This window comes from Anopheles marshallii, chromosome 2, assembly GCF_943734725.1.
Source record: "Anopheles marshallii chromosome 2, idAnoMarsDA_429_01, whole genome shotgun sequence".
Lineage (NCBI taxonomy): Eukaryota > Metazoa > Arthropoda > Insecta > Diptera > Culicidae > Anopheles > Anopheles marshallii.
Genome location: NC_071326.1, coordinates 20,627,860 through 20,645,383, shown reverse-complemented (window position 1 = coordinate 20,645,383; position 17,524 = coordinate 20,627,860). Strand labels below are relative to the sequence as shown.

At 43.0% G+C, this 17,524-nt stretch overlaps 1 protein-coding gene across 1 annotated transcript; it reads right to left on the bottom strand.

Annotated features, from left to right (window-relative positions):
• Positions 1-10,977: 10,977 nt before the first annotated feature.
• Positions 10,978-11,376, bottom strand: LOC128709283 (uncharacterized). Its single transcript, XM_053804270.1, has one exon. It carries the CDS (start codon positions 11,374-11,376, stop codon positions 10,978-10,980), a length of 399 nt encoding a protein of 132 aa, XP_053660245.1.
• Positions 11,377-17,524: the final 6,148 nt, after the last annotated feature.

Genomic DNA, 17,524 nt, shown 5'->3' with positions numbered 1-17,524 from the left:
GCTAATTTCAATGACCTTAGTCTACAAGAAGGCGTTACACGATATTGGACCTTTTGATTCGCACCGTATCTCTTACATCCGATGTAGTACATCCTAAACAGCAGTAACATTTTGGTAGAAGGATAAATAATTAACTAAATCTTCGCTTCGTTTCATTGAATGATTTTCTTTTTTGTGTGTGAATGGATTGTGTGTACGCAACTGCATGAGTTTGTATTGTGGCGGCGCTTTAGCTCCGCACACAAACACTCGCTGGTTGAGGCTGGATGGTCGAGCTCTCTGCTGTTTGACCGCGTGTTAGAACTCACCCCCAGACATTTATTGCTGGTAATAGAAGAGGAAATGCAAAATAAGGAAATAAGGTTTCGCTAAAAAGTAACTTACTTATGCCTGCCTGCAACTGACAAAAGGCAATATCCTAACGCTAGTAGCAAAAATGTTAACCAAAACTGCGAGAGCTCTGCTGCACTGTGGCGGTAAGATGTAATATAGTTCTATATTTATACATATATTTAGGTAGTGGTGTGTAGTATGTAGCCAATTGCATTAAGTGCAGTAATGTGTATTGCCGTTGCGCACACATCACGTCTCTCTGTTCCTTTTTCTCTCATTCTCTCTTTTTTTCTTTACTTTTCTTTTTTCATCCTTTCGTATGGCAAATTTAAAGATCAATTTCACTAATCTCAAACATTTTGTGACACAAAACAAAAAAGAAACTAAAAGAAACAAACATAATAAAACACCTTTTCGCTAATGATTAAACTGCTCGATCACATTCATTTGGTACAACGAACGCACTGGTTTTTTTTTGTTATGTTTTCTGTAGTTTGTGGTTATTTGTTTTTGTCCCTTTTTCTGCTTTGCAAACCCTTCCATCCAGTCTGTACGAAGACCTGAACTGTGATAGGAAAAGTGTATCGACACAGAGAACGTAAGGCACATCACCCTGTTGGAAGACGTTCGGTTTTCTAGCATGTGGGGCCAATCAAAGTGTTTGTTGTTAAGATGTGCTGAATATTTATTTCATAATTTGCCTCTTATTCTAATCGCACCATTTCATGTAACCAACTGGTCATTAGCGAGTGCCGAATCTAACGAAAAAAGAACGAGAGTGCAAAACCCTTACTGGGACAATGCTCCTTGGGTCGATCTCAATAAAGAAACAAATTTAAAACAAATCGCAGATATCCACACTAATCTACTAAGCACTATAACAAGGGAAATGGGTAAAGAAATAGAGGTTTTTTTCGCAGGGATTTCGGTGTTTCGGGGAGGAAGTAGCTATAATAAAAAAAATATTATTAAACTGAGATCGGAGCTTTGATAAAAATTTTCCTTCACTTCACTGCAATTTTCCTGTACCGTCAGGCCTTGTGTTTGACCCATTTGATGCCAAACCAAGCCCAGACCGTTCACGTATTGCAGCGATACAACAAACAAAAAAATAATATTAGTTAATAAAGAATTAAACGAGCTACGGTACAAAAAATAAACATATAATTTAACGAATTATTCGCGTCACTCTCCATGCATGCTTCGATGCAACACTAAAATTTATGTTGTTTTTTTGTTTTTTCTTTTCCATTTTTCGCTTTGCATTTCATTTCCTCTCGCATCCACTAAAATTCTAGTACTAAAATTTATGCCGCCACCCATCATCGTCTAGTCTTCTTTATCGTTTAGAAAATTGGTGTTTTTTCTGCTTCTCTCTCTCTCTCCCTCTGCATAAACGAAACGCTCTGGAGGTGAGCCATAAAGTGGAGGCGAATTTGAAGCAACGAACAAAACACGGAGCAACAACCGTGTATGTGCTTTTATTTAAATTAAACGGACGTGCTATGATATATATCCGCAAACAGGTTGAATAAATTTAATTTACAGTGCATGATACATTAGTAGGTAGAGAAATAAAATGTATTAAAAATCAACAAACAATGCGTAGGGAAACAAAAATGAAAAGCAGAGCTACTATTAAGCTAATAACGACGCACGGGAATTGCATCTTTGAATCTGATTCAGATCCGATCAGATGCATCCGAATGAATCTTTAAACCGATTGAATCTCTCTTATGAGGATTCATGATTTTTGTTTAAAGTGTATGAACCTTTAAACGTTCTTAACTCTTGAAGGTTTCACGAATTTCCAAGAATTTATTAATCCCTGCAGATTCATGCATTTCCAAAACATCCAACATTACGATGGTTGGAGTTGCATTAATCGTCAAAAATATCATGGATTTTCAGCGAATAATCTGGTAGAGGACGCAAGATTCAAATGACTCTTTTCAAAAGATTCACGAACCGCAAGTTATAAGTAATTATGTTGGGGATTTTTTGTGTTTTGGTAAAAGGAGATAAACTTGAAGTGATGTTTGACGCAGGCAAATTGGAAACAAAACGTTGTCACACTTATCTATGATGCTTAAAATCGATTGTAATGGTTAAAAACAAAAAAAAAACACGCTACGTCCAATGGATTCTGGAAAAGGAAAACAGGGAGTTTCTTTTAAATGGTAATTAACACATCGTTCCATCAGCTTTTACTACAATTTTTAATCTATTACCACGCCCTCACATCTCACGAGCATCGAGAGATTGTGAAAAACAATACACACTCGCTTACAAAATATCTGTTGAGATCGCGTTCATTGTTTTACTTGCTTTGTATTATCTCATCTCTTGCTCTGTTTGCTTGTGTTGCACTTGTGATTTGTCTTAAGGAAACAGTAGTGCCACAATGACGATTGTGTTTGTCTGTGTGTGTGGTTTTTGTATGTTTTGTGCTTTGTTTGGCGTTTATAGTTTTGATGCTGTACCGTTTGTAGCGCGTTGCAGCACGGTCAGAAGGATTCTTTTCACGCTAGGTTTGAAAAGTTTGTTCCACCTTGGAAGTACAAAGAATAATCTATACAACTTTCGTCGGTGCAATGTTGATGTCTGTTTCGTTACGCTGCAGTAATGATACTTTCTCTAGCTACCATAATGCAGTCCGATTGGTTGGTAGTTGCGATCTTTTCCGATAGTCTTCAAGAGGTGTTGAAATCCAACCTCGAACGATGATCTGATCCGGCTTCTTGTAGCCCGTTGTTGTAACTAACCTCCACTTCCGCTCCAAAACCTTGAGCCATCATTGTAACAGGAGTGGTATCAATTACTGCTGGAGACCGAAGCAACAGGAACAGTCAACAAAGACACCAACTGGCGCGAGTAGGTCGCGTGTCATTTGCGTACTTAATTTGTCGCTGCAGGGTGTGGATGGTTTGTCCCGAACTATTGCTGTGGTTTTTGGTGTGCCTGGTTGGTGGACTGCCCAAGATGGACACACATTAAGCGAATCTGGGGATTAGAAAACCAATAATGGAACGTTAGTGTTTGGATTATAATTTTATAGAATTATGAATAAAAAATGAACCAACTGAAAAGCGAGTGAAGTTATCGTCAAAATCAATTTAAAATTTCATCCATCTCGGGGTTAAGCATTTCCATTTCTGTTTGAAATAAATACTTTATTTATTCCACGACAGTGGCGCGACAATTTACGCGCCATTTTCTGCGCGCCAAAAATCCATCCCTGTTCGCAATGTAGCAGGCGAATCTTATTTGCGTTCGCGTCTTCAAATTGATACCGATGAGTGTGTGTTGCGTAGCGGACGACATGCTGCCGGTTGGGAAGAAGTTTCGATTTGCGGGGGTTCGTCGCTTGCTTCTCCCATTACCCACCGTACGAACGCATAAGCCGTACGGACACACATAAAATCACCTTCACATTCGATGGTGGAGGTGTCTGTTATCACTGTACGTCGACGTTATACCAGCAATAAAGCGAATTTCGCACACACGCATATCACCTCGCACCAATCTGAGATGTTTGAGCGTGAGCGTTTTTCACCCTCCGCTTCCGAGAACCTCCTTGTCACCCCCATTTGCTCGCATACACCCCTAAAACACGGTCACAAGACGCTGTACATATATTATACAGCCAGAGAGTTCAAGTTTCTGGTGGGTTGGGGAGTTTAGGGGCTGTTTGAATGTCTGCTACTATCACCACCCCACGACGAGGAACTTGGAACAAGATGTGTGTGTGTGTGTGCGTGCAGAGATCAGTCGACGAGGAGGGCGTGCACGTTTGAAAAGACCTTAGAAGAGAGACATAAATATATCAGCCAACCACCTCCCCCTGATTCGGTCAGCTGGATGACGATGACGGGTGTGAGCTCCTTAGCTACGGCGATGGGGCGTGCTACAAACGATGGCGCGATGGAGCCAACCTTCCATCTGCACCCCGACGGTGTTGCGTGTGTCCTTTTGCGGGGTGATGCGCGCGCGAATCCGTCCAACATTAGAGCAGACGTGCAGCGATCGGCGTAAAAGGTAACCTTCGCCGTTCTTGTTTCGCGCGGTTCTTCCTTTTGCGCAAAAAATGTTTGCTAACGCGTGCGCGCGCGCTTTTTTTTGTCTGATGCAGTTTTCTTTTTCACGCTTTTCTTGGTCTCGTATTCAATGGAGATACACACAAGGTTTGGTAGTCATATGAAACACGTCTCTTTTGGGGTTTTGTTTTTGGACCAAGAGGTGTTAAAGGTGACCAGTAAAGATTACCTTTACGAGTTCGTTTTCGCTCTTTCTTTTTTAATGAACATCAGCGCATTTAAAGAATAAAAATAAAAGATTTAAGATCGAAGCAATTAAACGGTTCCATCATGAAAATGGATTATGTGGCTCACTTTTTTTTAAGATTTAGCTTTTGTGATCCACCAACAAATCCCAAACACCTTCAACTAATTTTGTTTACCCATTAAATACCGAGATGGAAATATAAAGATCAACGACTGGTGTAATGATGTTTCGTTTAGCGTGCACCACACACACACACACCCAACTAAAAACGCTCAGTAGTGGAATATAATTTGCAAACAGTGAATGAAAGGAGGGCAAATGAATAATTCTACTTCTGGGTTAATTTAAATGTCAAAAATATGCTAAACTTTGCCCACCCTGATTTTGATTCAACCGAAACCCCCAAAATAATATAATGCGAACCGCATAGTTTTATTTAACAAGCGTTGTACAGCGCTCTCGGCTCATTTCCAAACCTGGAACACAATGGGCCGAAGCGGAAAAGAAAAAGGAGGGCGTTGTGCAGAGGTTTTTTTTATTGGCGCTGGTGTTGCATACCTGCCGGAAGTCACTTAATATTGAGGCATGCATTATGCAATTCTAAAATCAGTTCGATGATGCATTTCGATGTTGCCACTTGGAAATGCACACACACACACACACCCCGTAACGAATTGGATCATTAATTTTGCCCTCCTATTAACGGGGTTTCTCTTTCGTAGGGTGCAGCCTGGTGGTTCCATGCCGTGTCACAGCTAGATATTTTATTGTTTTAACACGTGGAAAAGCTCCAACAAGCAAAAGAAGGGAAAAGCCAGAGCGACTCTTCTGTCCGGTACAGTTCTGGGATTTCCGTTCCGGTTACGGTTGCAATTGCGGTGCGAAAAAATGTTTGCCGTCTGCACGGCCGGTTGGTTTTAGTGTCGTTTTTTTTTCCTCCTCGAAGGCAGTAGCAACATCCTCAAAGAAACTGCCGAAAGCAATTGCAACCGACGAAATCAAGTAAAGTTTTCTACCGTGCATTGTGAGTTTCCCGTTGCGGACACAAATTTATACTTCCAAAAAGGCTTGTACACATGCTCCCTTCGGTGTGTTCGCGTGTGCATTCCGGTGTGAAAAGTGTTGCATTAATGATGGCCCTGTGCGCGGCTAGGAATAATGTATCCGAGAGGGAATGGATGAACCAGTGAGTTGCTAATTGCTCACGTTTCCGATGCTAGGTTGCACTGTTTAAAGTTATTGCCTTCCACTGCGTTCATCAGTGGAATAGCGTTTTTTACAACCATTAGTATTGCAATTTTTCTGCTGTTTAAAAGAGATAGATTTAGACCCAAACGTATTGTTGCTGGACAATTGACTGTTGGCGGACTTGTGGATAGAATACAAATTGCTACTTTCAGTAGCTTACGTGATGTTAAGTTATTTGATGTAAACACGAAACTTTTTTCTGACTGCATTGAAAGTTATATGAAAATTAATTGAATGTGAAGCACTTCCGTTGAATATTTTTTGTTGAATGTTTAATGATTTTTACCTTTTATGTAAAATTGATTTGTATTTGTAAGAGTTATTTTTTCTTAACATTTGGAGCAATATTAACTTATTTCTAGTCTCATATTTACGCCGATTCTTCATCAATTTTCGTCTCATAATAAACTAGCAAAATTTAATACGATTTTATTGTTTCATAGTTTTATCCACTACTAATAGGACCATTCAGAGGAAGCTCATAATATAAGATCTCCTTTTGATCCCACCACGGTTCAGAACACTCTTCGAGTGATTATTTCGCTTTGGTGGCGATTGAACTATCACTGGATGCATCTCACTAGACGTGGAGTTCGGGGATAGCTTAAAACGTCTCAAACAACAAAACCTGGACGAAAAGACAGGCTTCTATAGCACTTTTCTTCATGACAAGGAATACAAATAACGTCTCATGTAAATGCCATTTTTGGATATAAAATTTAACTCAACATCTTAAAGTGCTGGAGGAGTCAACTTTTGTAGAACGGTGGAATATTTCTCGAAGATTTAATATTTCAAATGATTTTAGGCATCTACGTGGTTACTTCCGATCATATAAAAAAACTTTAATTCAAAAGAAATCCAATTTTAAAAACCATAATTCCGAACATGTACAAATGGCTCCTCTCCATGCTCTCCATGAAGGCGACACAATGGCGCCGTTAATTGATCAAAATTCGGCCAACGGTTCAATCATCGCACATCGCACCATCATTCGCACAACCATTCCACGTCCATCAGAGAGCAAAATACACTGTTTTCAAATTAATTTACCACCTCAAATAAAAAAAACACACACAAACAAACAAACTGCTTCCTCTACCCTGCAAGAGGTGTAAAAGTCATCGGTTGCATCTCGAGTTGCAACTTTCCGCCGGCAGTGTCTGTACGGTGGAGGGAGGAGTTGGTAATAAAGGGTGAAGTGAATGCAGCTTTCATGACTTCATTCCGTTCACATTCTGCCGAGCCCACCCGCCAATGTCGGCTTCCGTTTTGTTTGTTCTCTTTAGCAGCACTCGGAACGATGCCCCAATGCCAGATGCAAGCGGAATTCTTGATCATTTCCGTGTTGTGTGTGATACTTAAAATTTGTTTTTTCTTTTATAGCTAAATCGAAATTGAAGAAGATTTTCATATTGCAATGTGTTTGTTTTTCCCCTTTTTAAATGAGAAATTTACTTTTCACAATGAACGATAAGTGTTTCGCGATGTTGTCATTTGAAACACTCAAGGAGAGCATTTGAAACGAGCAGTCTCCACTGAGTGCAGTTAAACGAAGCTTTTAATTTATTTCTATTTATTTTATGACGGCGTAAAGTGCCAACGATCGTCCACGATCCATCGGCAAACTAATGGCAAACAGTGTCCATCATCATCATCATCATCATCATCATCATCATCATCGTCGTTATTACTGGCAGTGTGTCGTCGACGTATTTAATCGAAAATGCATTTTAAGTAATGTATCGTTTCTTTGTATGCAGTCCGCTGCACGTTACGTTACGGGCGAACAAAGAAACGAGCTGCTTCTCGGTGAACAAGCAACCTTTTATTTTCTCTTTTTTATATCATTTTTGCGATAAAAATGCTCATCAGAGCCGGAGTAAAGTGTGAATTGACCACAGTTTGAATCACCGTAACTTCACCGTCGCTGCGTCGTACGCTGTTGCGTGACTGCAGTGCAGTGGAAAGTAACGTTCAAAAAAATACTATTTTTGGACTAGTTGCAAGGCACCATTACCGGTCGCGTTGTGCAAAGGTCAGTCGGGCTGTTGCCGCAATTAGCGATTCAAATGGTTGCATCCGTTCGTCGACGGCACGGGGTGCACATTTTAAGGTGCGGTTACAATTTCAAGCAGGAAACGATACAAGAGCTCGTTGGTTTAGCTAATGTTCATATAAGAAGTATTCGAGTTTAGGAATCGTAAAGCGTAACGAAACCTATAAAAAAGTATGATTTTAAAACCAAATTGCATATTGATGTTGTTTGATGGATGTAGTGCAACACGACCACGGCATGATCACCGTCGTTGGGAGTGATTTGACGGTACAAATAAAAATGCCCCGGGGGTTTGAGGTTATTTATGCGAATTGTTTCTATTGTCACCCAAAATCGGAGTTTTTTTTTAAGCTCTCTTACCGAGCGTTACCACCCCGATTCAATGTACGACCTTCACCTTGAAAAGATCGCACGAGCTAATCGGAATTCTTTAGCGTCTATGCAAAGGTGTTTGTGCCATTCGGTGATGAGTGCAAAGCAAAAAAAAAACACACACAAATGTTGCAAAAACAAACACAATTGCAGCCTAATGCTTCCTTCTCGTTTCGTTCGGTGTCCCTTTGCGAGGAGAGAAAACAATAATTTTCATACTGTTTGTAACGAAAGAAGCTGTTGTTTTTGTTTCCTTCCACGCGGGACCAGTGTGTAGCATCTGTATAAATATACAGTTTGTTTTTTTTTTGTTGCCCCATCTCCCTCACCACCCCATTCTTCAATACGTTGTCGGGGGAGAGGTGATGTGGGGGGGAGGGAGTTCAAAAAGAGAGTGAAGGTGATTATTAGTTTGCCTCGGTTTTGCTCCACGAGGATCGTGATGAGCGGTCCACGATCGCGGAAGCTGCAACAGCAACCCGGGAACGGCAAAACCATTTTTCGCGCCAATTCTTCCGCGCACCAGGGCAGACACCGTGGCTACATAATACGCTTGCAAAGCTGCCACAAAACGCAACCACACACACACACGCACTTAGAAAAGTTGAAACAGCAGAACGGTTTTGAGCTCGCGCGCGCTATCAATGATCTCGTAAACTCTGTAGCGCGGAATACGCAACACACCTTTGCGCGCCCGATTTGGGACCATCAAAATTCCCGCGTGACCACGCGGTTGCGGGTGGCAGTGTGCGTGCGTGTGTGCGTAAGAAAACATAATTTGGCGCATAACCGGCACAAAAACAGATGCAACCGGAATGGTAAGGGCTATCAAAGGGAGAGGGGGAGAAAGAGGGAGAGAAAGAGAGAGAGAAAGAGAGAGAGAAAGAGGATAAGATAAGGTAATTCATGAAGATTCTGAGATATTCGGTTACACGTTTCGTATCTCGCTTCTTGGAGAAATATGTTGCAAAAGGTCAAGAGAAACGTTTGAATAAGTTTGCAATTATTCTCTTCTCCATGCAAGAGAGCCTTCCTGGGGAACGTTTTTCTCAACCTGAGCTTAAAACAGGTTTCCTCGTGGAAAGCTGCAGTGCAGTTGCGCAGCAAAGGCTCACATAAAAAAAGGGCGCACAACCGACAATCTTATGCCGAACGGGAAATAGTGACGTCAAGAAAAATGCACTCCCGCCGAAAATCCCGTTCAGGCGTACGCGTGCGCGCCCTAAGCGCGTGCCTTTCTGTATGTGTGTGTGTGTGTGAGTGAGTGAGAACGAAAAGCGGCAGAGGGCAATTCCTCTGCCAATCGTTTCACATGGATCTTCCCTTTCGCAAGTGGCGAAAGCGCAAACGATCGATCGATCTGGAGGACCTGCTCCTTGTCCCGCCAGCAGTGGTGGGCCGCGCGGAAAAGGTTTTACCGCCATTTTTGTTTCCGCTTCGTTTCCTTCTGGCTTCATCCTAAGCGCGCGCAATTCATGTCCCGGGCAGGTACGTACGAATTTCGGCGGGATTTTTCGGCACAGATGACGTGTTCCAGCGCTTCCCGATCAGGTGGTGGCTAATGGTGGTGTTGGTGTGTAGGTGAACCGGGTGGGTTAAAATGAAGGTCACCGGTGATTTTTTATCTCATCTTCTCCTTCTCTCTCCCTCTCTCTCTCTCTTTGGCGGGGACTTCCCGGAGCTATTTTGCTTTACTCTCCAACACTCCTCCAACAGCGTGCCCGACTTTGGGCGCGAATATCTGACATTTGCATGCGCAAGCGCAGGGACCAAATATGTTGAGGACGAAGTTTTGTTTATAAAGAGGTAAAATTTTTAACGAATTTATTATCATTCAAGAGACAAACGAGAAGCAAATTCGTTCATGAAGATAGGCAACATATAAGAGAGCGAAGTCACCCACCGTAGCTCTCTCTCTCTCTCTCTCTCTTCGACGATACACAGATGATCGTTTTGCGCGCGCATCCTTTCCGTCAGGTGTCCGAAGGCGCAAAAACGCACACACCTTGAGGAAGAAGGGCTCTCGCTCTTTCTCCTTCCCATCGGCTGTACATTCACCCACATATTGATGTGTGCGGTGTCACACACTCATTCGTTCAGCTGAGACTGCATTCGCGACAGATGCACTTTTGGCGCGAAAATACATTCCATTGTGATGGAAAATTTGTCAAACAATATTATTTTACACATAGTTATATGTGTGAAATTTTGTGTTACTTTTCCTCTCCTCGACTTACCTGTGGATTGGTGTAGAATGGTTTGTGGTTTATTCATGCTCCGGCACAACTCTGGCGCTGGTACTGTTCACGGAACGGAATGAGACACATTCGCGTACTGCTGCTTTCGCTCCTGTTTGATACAGTTTTGTTTGCTTATTTCATTGTAGTTTTTAATCATTCGCTTGTTTGTCTAGTTTGTTTTTTGCTTTGTTTTCTTGCTTGCTTCTCTCTCTATATCTTTTTTCTTATACACAGCCCACGGATGTTTGGCGGTATTGCACTCTTTTGGTGGCGCGCACGTCTTTTACACTGCGAACGAGCGTTTCGCGGTACACTGGTGTGTGATGGTGACGGACGGGCTCGCTTCTTTGTGTGCCTCTCGGGGGGAAACCTTCCCCCTCCCCCCCTCTCTCCGCCCTCCCAGCCCAAGACTCTAGGGAACCACTAGGGGGCCGGGAGTTTTCACTGGTGATGATGGCGATGGTGCAGTCCAGCCGAAGCTGACGAGCTGTTCGAGGAGGCCACACTGCGGCAGGTGTACGTATCGAACTCGTACCGCTTGATGGCGCGCTGCCGTTCGGCTTTGTCATTTTCGTCGCATATCCGCTTGGTGTCGATCGGATCGGGCCGGGTGTCGAACAGGCACCGCTTCGCGGAGGTACGCATCTTACTGAAGGTGGAGGAGTTGTTGGCGGAGGGACTGATGCGGCCACCACCGATACCACCACCGCGCCCGTTGCCACCGCCGCCCACACCGTGTGTGAGGCTGGCGCTGCCACTAATGCCACCGCCGACACCGCCAGAGGTAGCCGCGGCCGGTTGGGGCAACACGTTCTGGTGTTTCACATTTACGATGGTCATCGTTTTGACGTGCGGTGGGAATGGGAAGTTCACTGGCACACTTTGGAAGCGGGATGCACTCACAGCCAAGCAAGGTGATTTTATTCGATCGGTGGGTTAAGGCGGTTGGACGAGCTGCTCTTGCTGAAGCAACTTCGATAACCTCGGGGGGAGATTTCACAGCACCCACTGTACGCCTTCGCTTTGTACTTTGATTCACGAACAATTTCACTATCGTATCTACACGGCACGGAAGGACGTTTCACTTTATTTCCTAGATCAATAACACACATACACATGTACATATATATAACACACACAATGCGTTGCTCTTTCGGTGGGATTTGGGTAGATTGAGCTGGCACACTTTCAACGAGTAATGAGGTAAGCTTGCCCTTTTGCTTCTTGTACACCACACAACACACGGCGACCTCACATACTTTCTGTCGCGCTGCCGACTATTTTCTATCGTTAATCGGATAAGTTTCACCGTGCGGTGAGATCGTGCCGTTTGGAAGCTGTTCGCGCATATCTTTCACGGAGCGAAATAGACGCGATCGGTGACACACATTCACTTGTGTGCGGGGTACGCCCATTCACGAAGAAAACGATCGACGATTGAAAGATGTTGCTGGACTTTGCCCTATGAAAGGCTGCTGTCCATCGGTCACGCGCCTGGATGTGAACGTTCTTTTTTGTGCAAAAAAAAAGAAACTGATCTTTGGTTCTTTTCCTTCAAGATCGACGGTCCCGTGGGTTATCACGACACTCCTGGACAACGTTTTCAACACGCAGCCACACCTCCAACACGGCACCGAATTAAATCTGCTTTAAATCACCTTTTTTCTATTTAAAACACCTTCCTACCATTCACGGATGCTTTCTCTTTAGTTGGAATTGCTTTCAACACTTGGACACGGGCGCTCACGGTATTTGGCGGAATACGTTGTGAGCGTTCGGTTGTAGGTGGGTGTAAATATTTCTCGCGTAACAGCCTTCGGGCGGAGCGCGCACACGACACGTCCGTTCGACTTGAGAGTTGATCGTGTTGTGAGCGACGGTGCTGGCCAGCACGGTCCACACAACCTTCGACCGGCGGTTTTACGCGAGTATGCTCGCGGAGAGCCAGGCATGGCAAACTCGAATTAGTTTGACAAAAACTCACTTTACGTCTTTTAATGATGTATATATCGCATTTAGAATGCCGATTTAAAATGCTTGTTCAACGTAAAAGTTAATTAATGTTTAATTAGAATATGGCAATTGAACTTACCACAATGAATTTTGATTATCTTATTAATTATTAACAAGAGATCATTATCACAAACCAGCAGTCATTTCCATTAGTGTAATGTTGTTGTTTTTTTCGTTAGAACGACATATGTCGTATCGACTTATTTTACCACGTAGTCGAACAGTCAGTCCTACCTACGGTGGAACGTTCCTGATGGGATTTGTCCTCGGTCCAGTCGTGTAAAGACTGGCGCCGCTACCAATACACCACCGAGCCTCGTTTAATAATTATTTTGTCATAGAACATAGTTTAAGCATGCTTCACATGATTTGACATGCCTGTATTATGCTGCGCTATGCTTCGGAAAGCGATGGTCACTCACACATTCGCCAAATGTCAGGGCAGAGCAACTGAATCATTAAATGATAAGTTTCTAGGGCAAAAACGTACTCTCAGATGAATTTTGCCTTTTTTCGTTTACTTCCTGTTCTCAACACATTGTTTACTATTTCGTTGTGGTTTTGATCATCTTTTTTAAATTATTATTAAATAATTATTAAATTAGAAAGAAAATTAAAACTTAAAATAGAAAGTTATGCAATTGTATTTGTATACATTTGTATGCATTCTATTGGTCAGCATATCACATATCTTAAGCTTAAAGGAACTCAAATTGGCGAGAAGGAATTCACCATTGCGTTTTCACTATTTTAAGGGAAGGATCTGTAAATTGTATTTTTCGAATAAAAATCAGACAATTTTTTTCAAGTAATTTTATATGCGAATAACAATTTTCAAATTATCAAACTGCAAATATTCTCAAAACATTTTAGCATTATGAAAATTACGACCGCCAAAATATTACTTTAATTATTGTATGTAATTAATGTAGAAATATCAATTTCGAACGTGTTTCGTAACGTGAAAATAAGTATTCGATCGCTTACTACGAAATATAACCAAATTCGATTTCCTCGAAATATTGAGTTAAGCGAAATTCTCTGTCATGCACTATTTGCGTTCGAGCATTGACTGTAATGCAATAAACGGATTAAATAGCTATTGTAATGCAATGCAATGATAATGACATGTGACGCAAAAATCGTAAGTTATCGTAAAATCGCATCGATAAATTTTTTTTGAAAATTACAAATGAAAACACCAATCTCCAAAACTGTACCATAAAACAAAACAACACCATAAATGGTGAACATTAAAAACTGAGCTGTATTCGGTCAATAGCTGACGTCACCGTTAGGCATGACCTCGAAACAGAATTCACGTGCCCCGCTCGCGACAAGAAAGGCCATCGACGCCACGTTGTTACAGCTTAACCGTCTCCGTCTGACCACTGACATCAACGACCTTGGGAGTTGTTTTCGTCCTTTGGCTTCCGCCGTTCCAACCGTTTGACATTGTTTGTGGTATATCCGCTGCATGCTGTCATGTTAGGATGGGGACAAGCGTTTGATGGTCGGTTTGCAATGCGAGGATGGGTTGCGAAGCACGTTGCGCTAACCTCATTTACATTTGCTGAAATGGTTCAAGCGCCCAACTGAGAAAGTTTAGCGAGTTCATTACAATTGTGTCGCCTTTTGAATGACCGTTGCAAGATTGTATTGTATGCTCCGTGCGGCTATGAGCAGTCAGACACGGAAAGAATGAATTAAATTCCGAACGGTTCTGGTGGCAGAGTTCATCTCGAAGCGTGCGATCGTCGCGTGTGTACGGGTCGCTTACCTCGGAAAGAAAGCGGAGCGAAATTTCAAACACCACCAGCAGCTTTCTTTCAAACGCTCCGGGGTCATAGTCGACGCAAACCGTCTGTCTATCAAAATATCCTTGTTTTTTTTATTGCTCTGTACTTCCCAGCAGAGCCTCAGTAGTGCGCAAGTGCGCTCGTGGCGTTAGTTTGCAGGAGAAATGTGTGGTGCTTTCCCGTGGCAGTGACGATTTGTGTCGAGCAAAGCGTGAGAAAGCAGGCGAGCTACGAGCAAGTAGCGAGAGTGGTGAGTCTGTCGATACGGTTTGAAAACAGGACCAGTTCGACCCTCGCGGAAGTAGAACTGAACGGAAAATCAAGATACTGATGACACGTGCTTAACGACGACCGGAACGAACCTACGAAGTGGCTCTTGGGTTCGGCAAAATGTCTTGCAATAATAGTCTTGTCCGTCGGAATTTGCACAACATTTAGCACGGTGCATTGCATTTGGATAAATTTAAGAAAATGGCATTATCTTTTAGCTTTTATTTAAACGCAGCACCGTTTTCTGTTCTGGGTCGTCATCAAAAATTAAGACATAATTCGTTTCTGTCAGCTTTCGCATTGAATTTGAAAGTAATGTTAAAGTTTTTTTAAATATAATAGTGGCTTTAGTCCCCTTTTTACTTCAATTTTACCAGCACCTTTTAGTCAGTTTCATAACAAACTTTAATACAGAAGTTGTCGATTGGAGATACGTCATTTGTTTTATATAAGCCAAAGGAACAATATGAATAATTCAATATTTAATACATTTATTATAGCAGAATATCTAATTTATGTTATTGTTATTAGAGCTTATTTTTTACAAACTTTTCGTACGTTTAAATAATGTAAGTACCGAAATGCGAGTCAATGTTTGCATTCAAATCAATTGATATCGCATCAGTCACATGGTATTATGAACTGTTGTTATTTAATCGCATATAAACGTCCTTTAATATCCTCGTGCCGGTTCATTTCGAATCGGGCGAGCGTTCGACCGAACGGATGAACCGAACCGAGTCCGTGTACTACTAGCTCGCTTCGTTATCCTTGCTCGTGGTAGTGTAGCGGGCCAACACGTATCCCGACATCGAGCTCTGCCAGTTGCAGTACAGCGAGCGTACGGAACGGAAGTCGGCCATCGGCGCCCGCACAGTGCGAGAACAGTGCGCAACGGCACCACATCCGGGTTTCCGCAAAAAAAAACCAGCATCACTAGCTGCTGCTGGCTGCGCTGAGCTTGCGTCCAGGTGTGGAATTACTAGTCCTAGCTTTGTGTGTGTTGCGTGTCAGTGTACGGTGTGCGGGTGTGTTTGCGTACGGGATGTGTTGTTGTTCTAATTTCTACCGGTGGCACACTTTCACAAATGCCGTAACCCGTGCCGTGGTGTGAAAGGTGCGCACGCTTTTCAGTAACTGTGTCAAATTGAGACGGCATGCTAGTGCAGGAATACGAGCGGGGTTTTGCCGCGTCTGTGGAAAAGAGACCGCCCGATACCCGGCCAGTGTGTACTACCCTTTACGGAAGTCATGTGGAAATCCCGACCCGTTATCCCAGGCTGCACTCTCTCGTAGGCAGCACTAGGCCAACCGCGCCAAACCAGGCCAAAAAGGGCTTTGTGACGGGGTAGTTTCGTCTGGTCGCTGATAACGACAGCACAGGACACGCTCGTAACGATGGTGGGGTGTAGTAGTTGTATCGTGCAAGTGTACCGTATCGGGGTTGAAAATTTATCCCAAACCATCCATGGATAAAACCGCCTGCTACTAATCTGCCGAATCTTGCCACAAGTTTTGTTGCTGAGCATGCAATCGTGCTACTGTTACGCTAGATAAACGTGTACGCTCGGTAACGATGCCTTAAATCAGCCTGAAAGAGGAAATCTCTGGACACGAGCTAGACAGAAATAGTACCATTTTTACTTGCATGTTTTGAGGCCTTTGTTCAATATTACGTTCACTTGTTTTTATGCAGATCTAGCAGATGAGATGGTGTCAGTTTGGCGATTTTGAAACCGTCGTTCGGCCGGAAACTGTGACAGTTTGCTGCAGAATACCATCATCAAACGCTGCTTTCATGGTTGTTAGTACAATGCACAATATTCGCCCGTTAGCACAACAGGGACACTTTTCCCTACTTCAACCAAATGCCGGGCGTTGCTGATGTAAGTTTCGTGTAGGTGTCTTAGGATATAACTTTTTTCTTTATTCATTTTTTCCGTACTTCTTTTGATTTAAATCCTCCTGCTTTGGTATACTGATCTGCTACTCCCTCCAATCTTTCCACCGCCTTGCGTAATGTCCCTTGCTGATTTGTCTGATGTCGGGGTCGAGAGTGTTGTTTATTGTACGATGAGTTGCTTTACCTTCCCTTTTTCATGTGCGTTTCGATTTCCTCCGACCCAGACAGCCGGGAACGCTCGTCCCAGCGCCAAAATTCGGTACGTACCGTGGCGATGATGGGGTGGTGGCGGTGGTGCCGGCGAGGTGTCTGTTTTCATTAGACTTTATGAGACCGTGGGTATCCCGGTGCGAAGTTTGGGTGAAATCAAAAAAGCAAAGTTTGCTGTTGTTTTTGGGGGTGGGTGCAAATACTTGAAGGGTGGTCGGGTATGTTTTAGGCAGTTTTGGGTGATGCTTCCGGCTACGCTGGCTGATCAATTGTCTGATAGCGGAACCAATGGTTTGGCTGGTGCTGCACCGAAGTGTATCGTGGGTGTAGAGTGCGTGAGTGTGTGTGTTTCTCGTGTCTTTTTCCGACCTTTTTCGGTAAGCGTGTGACCTTTGATCGGTAGTATGTTTTATAGTTGAACAGCAGGAAAACGTTGTCGGTCTGTGGAAAGTCACTGCCGTATTCGAGCAAAAGGGTCTGCTAGTTTTGGGTTTCGGGCAATGTTGCTAACGTTGATAAACGTTCAATGAATAAGCAATGTGAGATAACACCAGTCTTGCCCATTGCATAAACAAAAAGTGTGCTTCAGGTACTAGGGATGAGTAGGATGAGATGAGCTTTAATGGCATCCTTTATCTACACTTTATGTGAATTGTTTGATTAAATAGGTTAAGTATATCAAAGAGTTTGCCCAACAATGAACTTGCATGACTTAATATATGGCTATGAAAAACAGCTAATCCCATGCCCTAAGCCTGTTTCCACTTATAGCCCACTGACCCACCAACTAGTC